This window comes from Pteropus vampyrus, unplaced genomic scaffold, assembly GCF_000151845.1.
Source record: "Pteropus vampyrus isolate Shadow unplaced genomic scaffold, Pvam_2.0 Scaffold305, whole genome shotgun sequence".
NCBI classification, from domain to species: Eukaryota; Metazoa; Chordata; class Mammalia; order Chiroptera; family Pteropodidae; genus Pteropus; species Pteropus vampyrus.
The window spans coordinates 1,179,778-1,196,013 of record NW_011889086.1 but is presented as its reverse complement, the minus strand read 5'-3'; the positions used below and the strand labels follow the sequence as shown (position 1 = coordinate 1,196,013).

Sequence of the window (16,236 nt, the reverse complement as noted above, 5' to 3'; positions counted from 1 at the left end):
TTCCTTCTTTTTCTGAAATAAAGAACCTTTATTTCAATATAAATGAAGCCAAATGATGTGGTAACACTGAATAAAAGCCTTACTTATTCAATTTTGAAAGCAATTTGTCTCAAAGAATTTTACACATTAGATTTAAACAGCAACCAGATGGCACTCTTATGGGTGCTCCACAAATCATTAAATAAACAAATAACAGATTGTTCCTAAATAACCAAACCTCCCAGGACAAGAGGAAATATTTGGAAAAAAAGATGTAAAATAAAATAATTAATCATAGTTAACAAAGCAATTATCAAGATCTCAAGACCTACTTTCAGTACTCCAGTGTTTTGAACAAAAGGAAAGACTCAATAAATTTTGAAATGATTATCATTATACATAAGTACTAAAAACAAAAGTTAACATAACACCTAGGAAGACTGTCCTTTCAATATCTTTCAGGCAATGTTGGTTTAACTAGGAGTGAAGAGGTGAGGGTAGTAAAGCAGCTTCAGCCACCCCTGAGACCATAAAAGCTATCAGGTTTTAAGGTGCAAATATTTAGGGGAAGGGAGAGTCATCCAGTCAGTACACCATAGTCACAATGAAAGACAAAAGTAGCAAGTCTGAAGGTAAAATGACAGAAGAAAAGGGTCTGTTACTGGATTTCCTCTTTAAGACCCATAACTATACCCCACCCCAAAAAAATTAAGTTAGCCAAAAGTTGCTAAGCCCTTCTAACCCATTTATCTCCATCACTTGAGAAATGTAGTATTTCCTAATTTGAATATTCATTAGTAAAAACGAGAAAACATAAGAAACTAAAAATTAGTACCTATATTTCATAATAATGTGTGAAAATATCTCTGGTATTTGTTGCTTTACGGTAATATTAAAATATCTTCACCACAGGCCATTACAAATTCAAGTTACTGTCTCAGACTTACCTCCTGAAATTTAGACTGTATCCACTGGCCCAGAAGTGCCAAACTATCTCGAGGAGAAATGGCCCAAATCATTGTGAGAAAAATCAGACCTAGGAGATCCAATAAATGAACTAGGCTGGCCTTTTCTGCCTGAGAATAATCAAAATAATGAAAATTACATTTAATAAATTGAGACAGTATATGCTTACATTTTCGTTGTGTGTAATCACACTAAATAACTACTTGTGTTTAACTGACCTTCACCAACTAAGTCATTTGAGATGACTTTTACTTTATCCTTTCTCAGTCTGTTTGTCTCATCCTTTGCTTATATACTTACATTATATATTCATTCATTCATTAACACTTGATTCACTTACCATCACTTAGATACAATGACGAGTTCATTAATCTCTAGTTTCTTATATTAACAAGCATAATAATCTTGTGAAAAAGGTATAATTATCCCTATTTTATAGATAAAGAAACTAACATGGAAACAGGTTAAAAGAGTTGCCCGAATTCACACTACCTAACATGTGAAGCAGTTAAAGAACAATTTAGAAAAAAATTAGAAGTCTATTTTAAATAAAAATGTTTTGGCCTTCATGACCTAATATATGAAGTATGATTTATTTATGTGAGTTTGCAATTTTATTAAGCCTAGTTTTTCTCACCAGGAATTGGGTTCTATGAATTTTTGTATGTACTTAGAGCAATAATCAAAATAGATTTTGTTTAAAATAGTTGTTTTGAGTAATAGTAATATCTAAATATAAGTTTAATGCACTAGATTGTTCATTGTTCACCATTAAGGTTGATTATACATGTTAACGTAATGCTAGTACTAATAACATAGGAAGCATTACTTCAATGTATGAAACATGGCTGACAACTAAAAATAACCATCTAGAATACTGCTCTTTACAATATAACCTGCCCTCATGAAGAATTCTTTGCTTCATTATAAGAACTGTGGGTTATGAAAAACAATTATGAAATTATTTAAGCATAAAAGAGTAAAACCCAAATGATGAAGTCATTCTAGAAGAGATAAATCCTTGTTATTATTGAAGAATATAATTGTTATTATACAGCAAAATCTGTATTTGTGGAATAAAGAAAACAACATAAAAGACTCCATCAAATCGAAATAGAGACTCCTAAAAGAGAAAACAGTATTGATAATGTCTAAGAACTCTACCAAAGAAATTTAATAACTATTTTCTATTATTAAGGCTGCTATTTGCTTTTTATATCTCATCTAATTATTGTTCTTGCACTGAAAAGGATGACAATATGTTGAATGAGGCATCGAATGAAGTGCCAGAAAAACAAATGTACTTAAATATTAACACCTTTTAAATGCTAAAAATGGCCAAAATTGATTAATTTTGCAGTTACGAAGCTATTTCTTGAAAGATAAAATCTATTTTAACTGCTCAGATTTATTATTTTATATACTTGATTAAAGAAAATATTTTTAAAATTTTCCTATCTGTGCTACTGAAAAGCACAACTTTGGCCCACATCATCTTATTAATACTCTAAGAAATAGAATTTGAGATGACTTTTAGAGGAATTAATATGACATTATCATTTCAATTTAAATCAATGTTACTTGCATTTCTACATAGCATTTCACAAGCCTTTCACTATTTAATTTCATGTTTTCAATTAAAGAAAATATACCTCTAATTATGTGGAGAAAAGAGCCATGCATATATTTTTTTTAATTTTATTAAAGTTGACATACAATATTATATTAGTTTCAAGTGTACAACACAGTAACTCAACATTTATATATCTTAGATGTGATCACAGTAAGTCTAGTAACCATCTGTCACCGTGCAAAGTTATTACGATATTACTGACTATATTCTCTGTGCTGTACATCAATAGACAAATGGATTAAAAAAAAGCCATGCATGTTTTAATGAATAAAAATAAAAATAAACAAATATATTACTTTTATGGATGCACACCCAGTCAAACAGATGTGTATTCACAGGTGCATAAATCAATCTGAATTCTATTACCTATGAGAAAGTGCTGCCAACGACCAGGTAACTGTGGTAAAAGGAAGCAGCATTGAACTTGCAAACAAAAGACTTGGGCTGAAGTCCCAATTCTGCTACTTTGTCACATTAGTCATGTTACTGAGCCTTTTTAAACATCAGCTTCCTCACATATAACGTAGGGATATTAAATACATACCTCATAAGGATGTTATTAAACTTATGAATGAGAAAGTATCTATTAAAAGGGTCGATAAACTGTAAAATGGCAAGGTATCATTATTATTACCCTGCATTAATTATAGATGGCATATCGTTCTAGACATTTTCAAAGATGCTCCAAGCTATCCTCGGAAAATGAATTAAAAAAAAGCAAGAAAACTGATTTATGCACTTAAATAGTAGTATCATTTTCCTATAGTTAATTTTCTGACTAAATTACAAGTATGTTAATAATTATGGAAAGTTTAAAATCTAATTTGAAATAATTAGAGGTTAAGAATAATTACTTTTTAGCAAAAGAGACAGGTGATAAAAATATTAAGAGAAACACTAATTATTCAGTATCATGTACTAAAGACCACAAAACTCCCCAAATTAGCCAGTCATATTTTTTTCAGGTAAAAGAATAAGACAATTACTAAAAACTTAAATTCCATCATTAAAAAAAGAAAGAAAAGTGAAAAGTTCATCTCTTTAAAAGATTTAACTTGCTAACTGCAAAGCAGCAGTTCAACAGCTAAATATTCGTTTTAGGTACTTACAGCATGCCCAAGTATTGCATGTGCTATTTCATGGCCCAGAAGGAAGGAAAGTTGATGAGTATCAGTCACACTATTTAAAAGCCCAGTGAAAACAAACACATGTCCATTCTGCACCATAAAGAAAATAATGTAAGCAATTAGAACTCCATAAAAAACAAGGAGGTTAAAATTAACAATTAGGTTTGAGAATATTTACTTACTGGAAGCACAAAGGCATTTATATCTGGGGACTCAACCACATGAATAACCCAATTGATCTCAGAGATTTCTGGAATATCCTTATTGCATTCAATTAAATGATAAAACACTTTTTTAGTGGACAGGTATCGGGCATCTTTCTCAGTTAACATATAATCTTTAAATTCTTCCATACACTGAAAAATTAAAAAAGAAAATCAGTCTTTATTTTAAAAGAATTTTAGCTCTACAACATGTTTATACTGCTTCATGGAGAGTTATACAGCGACTTACTTTTGAACATTTTAATTTTTAATTATGTAAAAATTTGCATATATTAAACAATCAAATTTCTAAGATTTAAATTATTCATGCAAAGGTACTGTAGTTTCTCATAAATGGAATTAATTCTGAAAACTTAGATTTTTTCATATAAATTGGTTCACGTAAAAATTTCTTTCATCTCTTCTATTAGCCTATAAACAAATAAAATGCTTAAACATTATTGCTACTTCCTTAAATATTTTAGAAAACAAAACATTGCCTAGGGAACATAAAGATTTCATATAAGAAAGTAAAAATACAAAAGAAAATTACTTTCATGACCCACTGAGTAGAAAAACATCCTATACTTCATAAGTTAAACTTCTAAAAAAAAAAAAAAAACCATTTCATTAATGTTAAGTGTTTTAGTCACACAGACTGAAAGAAAATTACTGAAATTTTAGAACCATTAGGCATATTATTTTCTCTATATAATGCTGATTAAGACTAGCAACCACATAAAGACATTTTTCTAAAACTATATTCATGAGAGACTCTTTCAAGTGTACTAACAGGATGTTCTAAAAAAATTCTCTAAATTTCTATAAAATGTATAATTTCTTTCATATAAATCAATAAGTTTGTAAGTTTCTTCCTTGAGATGCATTAAAAATAGGTGATTTTTTTTTTAGGATACAAATTTGTAATAGTCAATTAACATTTTTAAAAAGCACAAGTCACCAATGTAAACTGTCTGAAACAAACAAAACACTATTATATTAACCCTTCTACAATATATAAAAACAAGAAAGATTGTATGTATAATAGTCACCCCTTATCCGTGGGGGATATGTCCCAAGACCCGCTGTGGATGCCTGAAACCGCAGATAGTACCGAGCCCTATATATACTGTTTTTTCCTATACATACATACTTATAGTAAAGTTTAATTTATAAATTAGGCACAGTAAGAGATTAATAATAATAAAATATAACAAAATATCATATTAGTAACACAAGTTATGTAAATGTGGTCTCTCAAAATATTTTATGTGCCATACTCATGCTTCTTGTGATTTGAGATGTTAAAAATGCCTACGTGATGAGATGAAGTACTCTTAGAAAGGCATGCAATTTAAAACTTATGAATTTTCCATTTAATATTTTTGGACCACAGTTGACAGTGGGTAACCGAAGTCATGGAAAGTGAACCTAATGATAAGAGAGAACTACCGTAATTGTGGTATTTTATAATAGCCCTAGAAGAACATGTGTTTGAATTTTCATATAGATCAGGTATTGCATTTGTGGGTTAAAAAATAAGAAAAAAAAGAAGCGTCTTAGTGATGTGAATGGTATATGTACTAATTTAACACCAGGCCTGTCTCAATCCTTCCAGAACACTTTTCTCAAACTTGCCTCTGCCAAGACTATATCCTAAGAAACATCTCAAATCTCTGTATAAATCTCCTAGAAAAGACTAGTCTTAAGAACAATCTTTTTAGTGACAAAGCACTGTTCTTTTTTTAATGGTAACTTTCCATTGACAAATTTGGAAGCTCAAGTGGAATAAAGAAATATAAAGATCTAACCATGCCAAAGCGGTCAAGTGAGGCTATGAGACTTCAACAAATGTCGATTGAGCATATACTATGTATGTGCTACGCCCTGGAGATAGAAAGATCTGTCCTCAAGGAGCTCACTGGTGGTACAAAATGTTTAACTGCCTGAGTTACACTCTCCAAGAAGTTAAGGCTTCTGAATTACAACTTTACTTTGCATTCAAAAAATATAATAAACTGCCAAAATTGATGTTACAAAAAAAAAAAAAAAAACTATCTTATTCTATTTTACTTTCAAGGTATAAAAATTCAGACTACAGATCTATTTATTCAAAAAATATATACTAAGAACTACTTTGTGCACTGTATTTTAGATTAAACTAACAAAACCCGACAGGGTCTCTGATCCCATGGAGCTTAGTCTAACAAGGGAGATAGATCAGCAAGTAAATAACTATTGTTACCCTTGTGATAGGTGCTTTGAAGGAAAAATACAGTATGCAAAGAGAAAATAAAAGTAAACTAACCCCAATATAGCTAAGCACTGGGAACAACTGCAAAGGAGCTGATCCAAAATTCAGTCAATATAAAGGATACCTGCCCTGAGCCTAATGTAGTCATCCTGCCTAGGCTGGTTTGGATAATCAAGAAAGGCTTGCATGAAAAAGTGACATTTAAGCTAACATGGAGGAAAGCAATGTAGGTACTAGAAATACTAAGGATGAAAGGTCTGAGACCTTTGGAGAAAAATTACTAATTTCCTGTCAAAGACTAAAATTTAAAAAAAAGGTACATCTTTCATAGTTAAGAAATCTCCCTGCTTTAAGTATTAAGCAATCTGATTAAAAACAATTCTTCCTACTTACTGCTTCATATTCCAGTTCTGATAAAAGACTGAAATGTTCTTTTCCCAATAACAGTAGCTTGCTCCTTCCTGTGATTGGACTCACTTCCAAGTGGGTAAAATAAAACACCATGAAGAGCAACCCCAAACCACTCAAACTGAGGAATAACTTCCACTTATTCTTCTTTATACTTTCTTTAAATAGCTCCTTTTTGTTGGGAGGAAGTGCATGCCACCATTTCCTTATGCCCCTGGAGCAAAAAAAAAAAAAATTCAAAGTTCTGATAACAGGATCAGTATGTATCACCAAAACTCAATGCTTATGCTTGAATTTTATATCATCAAATACTTTAATTTTTTATGACATATCTCTCTGTATGGATTTTTTTTTCAATTTATAAAACTCTTAGATAAATGATAAAAAAGGGAATCAACTATATAGAGCTATAGTTAAAAAGTCTAACATTCATTTGAATTTTCTTCAGTTATTTTAAAGGTAAAAATTAAATGAGGAGCTATTTTACTACAACTACTACTGGTTAACATTTACTGATTGTTTACCACATGGAAAGTATTCTTTTAATCATTGTACATATGTCATCTCATTGAATCTTCATAATAACCCTGTTATAGAAGAGAAAATGGGACACAGAGAAATTAAGCAACTTGTCCAAGGTCACAGAGGTACGTAAGGAAAACCAGGCAATGTGATGCCAGAGTCTGAGCACTTAACCACTTAAGAGGGGATGAATTACCTGAATAAACATTTGAGGGTTTATGATACAATAAATCTATACCTTTAACCAACTTTCTCCCTACTGCTCGTCAGACTTCCAACATAATCTACCAGTGCTTCAGCAAGGTACAACCTTGCCCCTGGACCTATCTCATGATTGATTTTAGAAATATTTTTCAGTAGCAGAAACCCCATCCCCTCCAAAACATGACAAAGGAGAGGTAATAAGAAGAGCATAGGCAAAGAAAATAAGAAAATGAGGATTTTACAAACAGCATCGCAGGAGCTACCAGACAATCCTCTCTGCTGCTTATTAGGGTCCAGAGACATTTTGATAACAAGCGGTGTTTTCAAGACTAGAACAAAAATTTTTCCTTGTGAGTTTATCTGTGAAATCACAACAAAAATTTTAAATATAAACATTCTCTTGACGAAATTTATTTTATAAAATAACTTCTCTATCTTAATTTTGATGTCTGCCACACTTAAAATGCCTCTAAAGTGTTTCAACCCAAAAACATTAAACCAACCTATGATGTATATTTCCTATTTAAAACTTTTTATGACTTGTTACTATTTGTTTAAAATGTATGAAAACATACTTTTTTTAAAAATTAGGTGACTGACAATAACAATAAAAACGTTAAAAATAAATAATTTAAAAGGATGAAAAGGAGCTACTGGTCCAAGAATCTGAGCTGATTTGTGACACAGATTCTCTCATCCGCCAAACTCTACTCTTGGTCCCCTGAACAATTTAACTAGGCTTTGACTGTCAGACTTCCTGTTCATCTCTGCATTGTCTTTTAGCAAGAATTCTGCTAAGTCTGTTTAGCCACAATCCCCCATCCTCCATATCTGATCACCAACAAGGTTCCTCAGCCTTCACCGGCCCCTAGATGATACCTGATCAGCCTCATCTGCCTTTAACAAGAATCCTGTTTGGTCTGATTAGGCAGCACCCCGCCTTACTCCCAATGTTCCCCTAATTTTCCATCCACCAATCCCTACCCTGCTCCTTGGCTATAAATTCCTACTTACCTATGTTGTACTCAGTACTGATTCTGGTTCTACACTGAAAAAATATTAATTATTATAAAGGACTACCAGGAGCAAATAATAGGTTTGTTGAAAACAGAATAGAAAAATAAATATTAATGGTTTAAGAGTTAACTTGGCTAGGAGTCAGCTCATTTTTAAATAAGCAGAGTCATTCAATTTCATGATCTGTTGCTTCAAAGTCCATATTTAGTTAAGGAATGTTTGTGAGTACTGTTCTTATATATGAGTTATAATCCACATTTCTGATTCTTTTGTCATCACACATACAAGGTCAATCTTTTAAAAAGTGTCTATGCAAGATACATAATTTTTTAAAGATTCTATTTCTGTAAGTTAACATGCAGTAAATTATTTCAAGATTATTAAATCATACATAACAAAACTGGGTAAACAAACTGTTTAGAAACTTAATTTTGAGCTAAATACGGGAGGGAAATCTAACAAATTTTCTTTCAGAGTGTAGTTTTACAAATATCCTTTAATACAAAAGTACATTTTTAAAAAAATATTTTACCTGCCTATAATGATTGCAAGTAGTTTCTGCACTGGTTTAAGAATTATCAACAAGAGAGGAACAGGAGCAGCTTGAAACTGTGGAGAAGTGTGGAAAGTCCTGATGTTTCTTATGGGAAAACAGTTTTGAGGACCCAATAGTGAAAGAGTAGGAACTACTGCAATTTCTTTTAACAGTTGCTGTCTTGAAAAAGAGTCATTCCACGCAGTACATTTTCGGGTAATCATCCAAATTTCCTTACTTTTGATACTCAAGAGGCATCCTGTTCTTTTGTTATTAAAAGTTCTACAGAAATGAAAGTTTCCAGGCAGAGAAGTCAATCTATCGCATTGATTTACTCCCAGGCCCTGATGCTTATTTACTACATGGTTAATTTGTACTTGATGATAGTTCAGTGAGTTTGCAGCTACTGTGTTATATTTTCTCCAGTTGGTCAGTAAATTAAATCGGAAGAAAATACGGTTTCTAGTAGCAGACTGCAATCCATAGATGAAGCTCATCTTTCTTTTGCTTGATTATCTGGAACACAAAAATTCAACTATAAGTATCTCTGGAAAATATTTACCAACCTGGGAATATAACACTTATGAAATAGGTATGTCAGTTAGTCTTACTTTAACACATCTCACACTAAATTACCTTGGATTTCTGTTTACCATCCCATACAGTAATGCCTTTGAGCAATACAAACCAAAGACAGCATTACAAATGACAGCATTAGTAGATTTGAATATTACTTACTTTTTTCTTACTCTTCAACACGAACTTTATAAATTTGTTTTTTTTCTTTTCATTTTTTATTTTTATTTGGGGGAAGTTTATTTCTATTTTAACAGCTAAAATATTTGGAGAATAAGAAATAGATTACATAAAAATAGCAGTAAATTTTTATCAATTGGCGTTAACAGGGGAAAGAAGCATGTAATGAAATAGTAAAACCTAACTTATAAGATGTATTTTTTAAAATATGAATTTATTCCTTTCAGATATAACCCTGGCACTTCTGATTCGGGTCAAGATGTACTCCATGAGACCAGACTTATCCTCCCAACTAGAAAAACTAAAGAAACAGACAGAATAAGCAAAACAATGGTTTCAACACACTGGACATTAGGCAATGAAGGACAGTGATTCTGAGAGATGGGAAACAAGTAAGGTGAGCCACACAATACGCAGAGAGGGAAAACCTAGGTGCATCCCAACAGTCCCTCTAAACTGAAGAGGTGAGGCTGGCAGTTCAAGTAGGCCACAGAAGCTGTAGCTCACAGAGCAGATTACACGAGCTGCACAGAGAATGAACTCCAGACATCTGCAGAGAAGCTCCCTCTTGTACCCAGCTGAGTCCTGATCAGGGTATACGTCTGAGAAAAGTCCCTGAAGTTGGGCAAGAACCACCTAAAAGAATAAGAGGAACAATATAATATGCAGAGCTCACACAGAGTAGAGTGCCTGTTCCATCCTTTGAAGTGGAAAACCTTATATCACGGGGCACTGGGTAAAGTACTCAGAAGGGTTTTGCCTCAATATTACAGAAAAATTGGTCCTAGACTAAAGGCTGCTCTGACCCTACCTAACAAAGATTAAAAGCAACAAAACTCAAAAAGATCAAACTGTTTCTAAGTAACTTAACAACATACCAGAAAAAAAAAGCTCAAAAACATTTACAAGGATACAAAAATATCCAGCACTTAACAAGGTACAATTTATAATTTAAAAATTACCAGGCATGCAAGAAGCAGGATATGTGATCCATAAATAGGAGAAACCTCAATCAATAGAAACTAACTCCTAAATAATAAAAATGACAGCATTAGTAGATTTGGATATTAAAGCACTTATTATAACTATATTCCATTTGTTTAAGAAGTTAAAGGAAATTTTTAGCATGTCGCGCAGAGACATAGAATATTTTTAAAGGCCTACACTGAACTTCTAGACAAGAAAATTCTGTTAGATGAAAAATACAATGGATGAGACTAACAGCAGATTAGACATTGTAGAAATAAAGACTTGTAAAATTGACCTACCTATAGAAACCAACTCAAATGAAATGCAGAGAAACATGAAAAAGATGAAATATGAAAGACTGAAAAATATGCATAGAGCATCAGTGAGGTGTGGAATAACTTTAAGGGGCCTAATATATGTGTAACTGAGTCCTTGAAAAGGGAGGAAGGTTGCGAGACAAAAAAAATACTTGAAAAATTGGCCAAAATTTTTCAAATCTGATGAAAACTGTAAGCTCACAAATCCAAGAAATTTAACAAACCACACACATAATACAAAGGAAACAACTCCAAGGTATATCATAATCAAATTTCTTAAAACCAATGAAAGATAAAATCTTTAATTTGACATCTTAGATGAAATGGACACATTCCTTGTAAAATACAAACTATCAAAGCTCACTCAAGAAGAATTAGATAACGAAGAGTCCTATATCTATTTTTTAAATTGATCTTTTTTTTTTTTTTGGTAATTAACATTTCCTAAAAGAAAGCCCCAAACCCAAATAGCTTCACTGGAGAATTTTACCAAACAGTTAAAGAAAAATTAATAATAATTTTATACAAACACTTACAGAAAATTAAAGAGTTTGCAACTCACTCTGTAAGACCAGTACTATCCTGATACCAAAGCCAGAAAAAAACATTACTAGAAGACTCTAGAGTAATAACTTTCATGAAAATTGATACAAAAATTCCTAACAATATTTTAGAAAAATCTAATTCAACAATACCTAAAAAGGACGATACATCATGACCAACTGAGGTTTGTCTCAGGAATGTAATGTTCATTAAACATAAACCAACCAACTCTCCCCATAGAGTACATACTCTGTGATTCCAGCCTATAATATAAACTGTAGACGATGCAAACTAATTTACAGTTACAGAGAGATAAGTGATTGCCTAAGGATGGAGAGGTAAAGAGGGACAAGGGGAGGGAATACCAAGTTTGGGGGGTAATGAATATATTCTGTATCTTGACTGATGTTGGTTTCACAGGTTTACAGGTTAAGTCAAAACTTATACTATGCGGAATAAATATGCAGAATTTATTGTATATCAGTTATACACCAATTAAGATATTTTTTAAAAGATACTGAAAAGAGACAGTAAGAAAAGGTAATGTGTGAACTTTGATTAGATCCTAGATTGAAAAAAAAATGAGCTTTAGAAGACAACTGGGACAACTGGGGGAATTTGAATATGGATTTACTTTTAGGTTATTTTAGGTAATTATTGCTTATTTTCTTAGGTGACAATGATATTTTAGTTATATAAGTGGTTTTCTTATACCTGAAATACTTGAAATGTCTCTTCATGATAAATAAAACTTACTTTTAATTGTATAGCAAAGGTACAAATGTACACACGCACAAAGACAATGTCGATACAGTAAAATATGACTAATCATTGTATCTAATGATTATGTGTTCATTAATTTTTTTCAATTTTTCTATTTCAAAATCTTCATAAGTTGAATATGTAAATCTAACTCAATATAAGCTAATATATTACCTAGAAAGATGCTTCAGAACACCAGTTTTGATAAATAGTATTATCTATATATCCAACTTAGTTTGAAAATAACTCAAAATTTTTTATGTAGTTTATATGTTCCGCCCACGCATTATGAACGTATAATGTGGGTAATGGGTGTGCTAAGTAAACGTTAACTCCACTTTGACCTTTTTTGAATTGCTACCAATTTTAAATCAGTAGAGTCTGGGATAACATATAATAGTTTGGCATTATTAATAATATACTTTCCAGGTTTCTTTTCAAAACAAGCTGAAAAGTAGTAAAATAATTTAAGCCTGGAAATCATTTCAAAATTAGTACTGAGTAGCTAGTAAGGTTCTTCATTGGCTAGGAGGCATGTGAGTTACGGATACAGCATAAAATTCAGTCCCTGCCCTCTTGGAGGTTGTAATATAATTGAGGAAAAAAATAATACAGTTCCTCACTAAATGCTATAGACTGCATGGATTTTAAAAAATAAGTAAATAAATAAGGATATCCATTAGTAGCAGAATAGACCAGGAAGGCAACTTTTTTGCATATGTCAAAAGGCATATGTCAAAAGGCATATTTTTTTATGCCTTTTGACATATGCAAAAGAAAACAAAAAATAAATTTAAAGGAATTGTTTCAAACGGGAAAATGTACTTAAGGTTTAAATGTAAAATGTCTTCTACTAGAAGTCAAACTATAAAAACAACAGAAACCCACTTTCTTTCCTTTACTCTAGTAGATAAGCTTCAGAAACTTGCCTAGCCATACTTTTTTTCTCAACTGCATCCTACAACCTCAATTTAAGGGATAAGTCTAGACTGCCATGTTTGTCTCTAGTGATCCCTGCCACTGACCAAAGCTAGAAGCGGCTATCCAACACTGAAAAGATTTTTGATAAGACATTATCAGGCAAAGGAATGTAAGGGCATGTATAAACTGGGAATGTAGCTAGTGCTATGGCAACACAAAGAACTGCAAATGAAAACCGAGAGTAGGCATCTTGCAAAAGTGGTTCTACAAAAAGGACAATGCAATTAATGTGTGGAAAGTGAGAAACCATAAAGCCAGAGAAAGAGGAGGGAGGGGGGAGAGGAAGAGTCACGCTTTCCTGGTTCCCAAGAGACCTTGTACTTCATACATTTAATTGAGCTTCATGAGCTTTTAGTTTTTTCCAAAAATAATTCTCTCTCTTCAAAGAGATTCTGTACCTTGCAAATAATTTTTTGCTGACTTAAGAGGTTACATGGTAAAAAATTTACATACTTGTTTCATATACAAGTTGTTAACATTTTAATATATACATGTTGTTAATTGGAACTGAGAGTTCCTTTTATATTTTGCAAAGCTAAATTCTCAATTCTCAGCACTAAGAACAAAAGCAATATTAAATGCAAATCAGACAACAAAATCCTACTCCCACAACTCACATACAAAGTCCTACATTCCAAATTACCACGCAGCCACTTAAAAGCTGACGATTTCTGTAATAAAAGATCTGCAATTTTAAAAAAATAACAAATGCTACTTGCAAAAATTCTGTATATCAGGGATGGCAAACAAATGTGCAAAGCAGCACTGCACAACAGAACTTTCTGCAATGATGGAAATGTTATGAGTTTTCTATATGGTAGCTCCTACATGTGGCTACTGAGCAACTAAATTTTTAATTAACTTAATTCTAATTAATTTAAGACTAAAAGGCGAGAGGAAAAAAAAAGGGCATAGAGATGATAGAGGTTCTGTTCATCCCGCTGGCAACCAAATCAAAGTTGTGACAGAAAAAAGGAGCAACAGCAAGGAAAAATCGCCTGGGATCTAGAGGAACGAGCCATACAACTAAGGAGAGATCCAAGAAACCACCCTGCAACGGCAGAAGGTAGGACAGGGCGAGGACGCGGGGCTGCCTGGTCTCGAGCAGCTGAGACGGAGACTGCGACAGCAGCAGACGCCTCTTAAAGGGGCCCGTCAGTGAGCGGATTTTCGCAGTGACAGACTTGCTCACTCTGAGCACCAGTGCTGATTCAGCTGTGCACAGGGGGCACCAGGGACTTACAGGGAGACATCGTCAGAGTGAAGGCCGAGGTGAGACTCGTTCTGTACAGGAGTGCCAGCGGTATCAATTGTTCCCTGTTGAGCCCTCCTCTCTCCCAGTGTGCAGACATAGCGCCGCCATAGCCGTGATGTCATCAAACTGGATAACAGAGGTCATTTCGCCCAGAGGATTCCTTGAAACCCACCTCCCCCAACTTGCAGCCCCACCCAAGCAACATCCAGGTATATCCTCAATGAGTCAGGTGCTCCTTACTGAGCAACACCTAGACTCACACTGGAGACAGCTGGCCTCGGTTTCTGGTGTGGCCTTCTGAGGCAACTATAAGCAAAGCATCTGTGGATTGCTTGCTGAATCTTAACAGGTGGCCCCAGAGGGGCAGAGGCTTGGGCTCAGTTTGGCCTGCAGCTGAATCCCTCTCAGGACTGTGCCACTGGACGCCTACTTCACAAATCCACACTAATAAGACCAGGAGACTTACGAGCTTTGCTTCGTACAAAGAAATAGAAGCAGAAAGGCAGCCAAAATGGGAAGACAAAGAAGCAGAAACCATATGACAGAAAAGAACAGAGATCCAGATATAATGGAGTCAAGTAATCTAACAGGTGCAGAGTTCAAAACACTGGTTATAAAGATGCTCAATGAACTTTTGGGAAGTGTAAATTCAGTGAGAACTTCAACAAAGAGATAAAAAACATAAAAATGGAAATGGAAATTATAAAAAGGAATCAGTCTGAAATGAAGAACACATTATCTGAGTATATTAAACAGAATAAACAAAAAGAATAAAGAAAACGATCAAATGCCCTATCTAGAGGATGAGAAAGCCAAAGACACTCAATCAGAATGGCAAGAGATGAGATGCCAAGAATAAAAATAATTTAAAGAGCATATGGGATACTATTAAGGGTCCAAATATCCGTCTGATCGGCATAACTGAAGGAAATCAAGATGTTGAACAGCTGTTTGAAGACACAATGATGGAAAACTTCCCTAACCTGGTGAAGGAAATGGACATAAAACCCCAGGAAGCTCATAGAATTCCAAAATTCAGAGATCCAAAGAGGCCCACACCAAGACACATCATAATTAAAATATCAAAGGTTAAATACAAAGAAAGAATATTAAAAGCAGCAAGAGAAAAACAGATAGTTACTCATAAAGGAACACCCATACGACTGGCAGCTGATTTCTCAAAAGAAACTATGCAGGACAGAAGCACTTGGCACAAAATATTTGACAGGATGAAGACCCAGGATCTACAACCAAGAATAATTTATCAAACAAAGCTATCATTTGAGTTGAAGAACAGATAAAGAGCTTCTCATACAAAAATAAGCTAAAGGAATTTATCACCACCAAGCCAGTATTACAGGAAATATTGGCGGGACTTAAGAAGAAAAAGCATGTATCAAAAACAGGAATAAAGAATGGTAACAACTACATTCCTATCAATAAGTACCTCAAATGGAAAAGAACTAAGTGCTCCAACCAAAAGATAGAGTGGGTGAATGGAAAGGAAAACAAGACCCCTACATGTTGCCTATAAGAGACTCACTTCAGATTAAAAGACACACAGACTAAAATGAAGGAGATGGAAAAAGATACTGCTTTGATGGACTAGAAGGTATTTAAATCAGATAGAGAAAGATAAACACTATATGATTTCACTTATGTGCAGAATCTAAGGAATAAAATGAACAAACTAATCAAAAACAGACACAAATATAGTGAATAATTTGGTGACAGGGGAGGGGGCTTTGGGGAGCTAGGAGAATGGGATAAAGGGTTAAATAAGTACAAATTAGTAGCTGATGGAT

General features: G+C 33.3%; 1 protein-coding gene across 8 annotated transcripts in view; it reads right to left on the bottom strand.

The window, feature by feature from the left end:
• Positions 1-16,236, bottom strand: part of OMA1 (OMA1 zinc metallopeptidase) — a 63,068-nt gene that overhangs the window by 43,820 nt on the left and 3,012 nt on the right. For 6 of the 8 annotated variants that reach the window (XM_011377073.2, XM_011377071.2, XM_023521506.1 and 3 more), the window contains exons 2-6: positions 8,846-9,364; positions 6,556-6,784; positions 3,888-4,061; positions 3,688-3,795; positions 927-1,055 (exon numbers count right to left, since the gene is read on the bottom strand). In XM_011377073.2, the coding sequence (XP_011375375.1) occupies positions 927-1,055; positions 3,688-3,795; positions 3,888-4,061; positions 6,556-6,784; positions 8,846-9,345 (1,140 nt within the window). In that variant the 5' untranslated portion in view covers positions 9,346-9,364. Of the gene's footprint in view, positions 1-926; positions 1,056-3,687; positions 3,796-3,887; positions 4,062-6,555; positions 6,785-8,845; positions 9,365-10,111; positions 10,136-14,419; positions 14,558-16,236 lie in introns of those variants that run through there. The other 2 variants (XM_011377072.2, XM_011377075.2) reach the window with 2 other exon arrangements.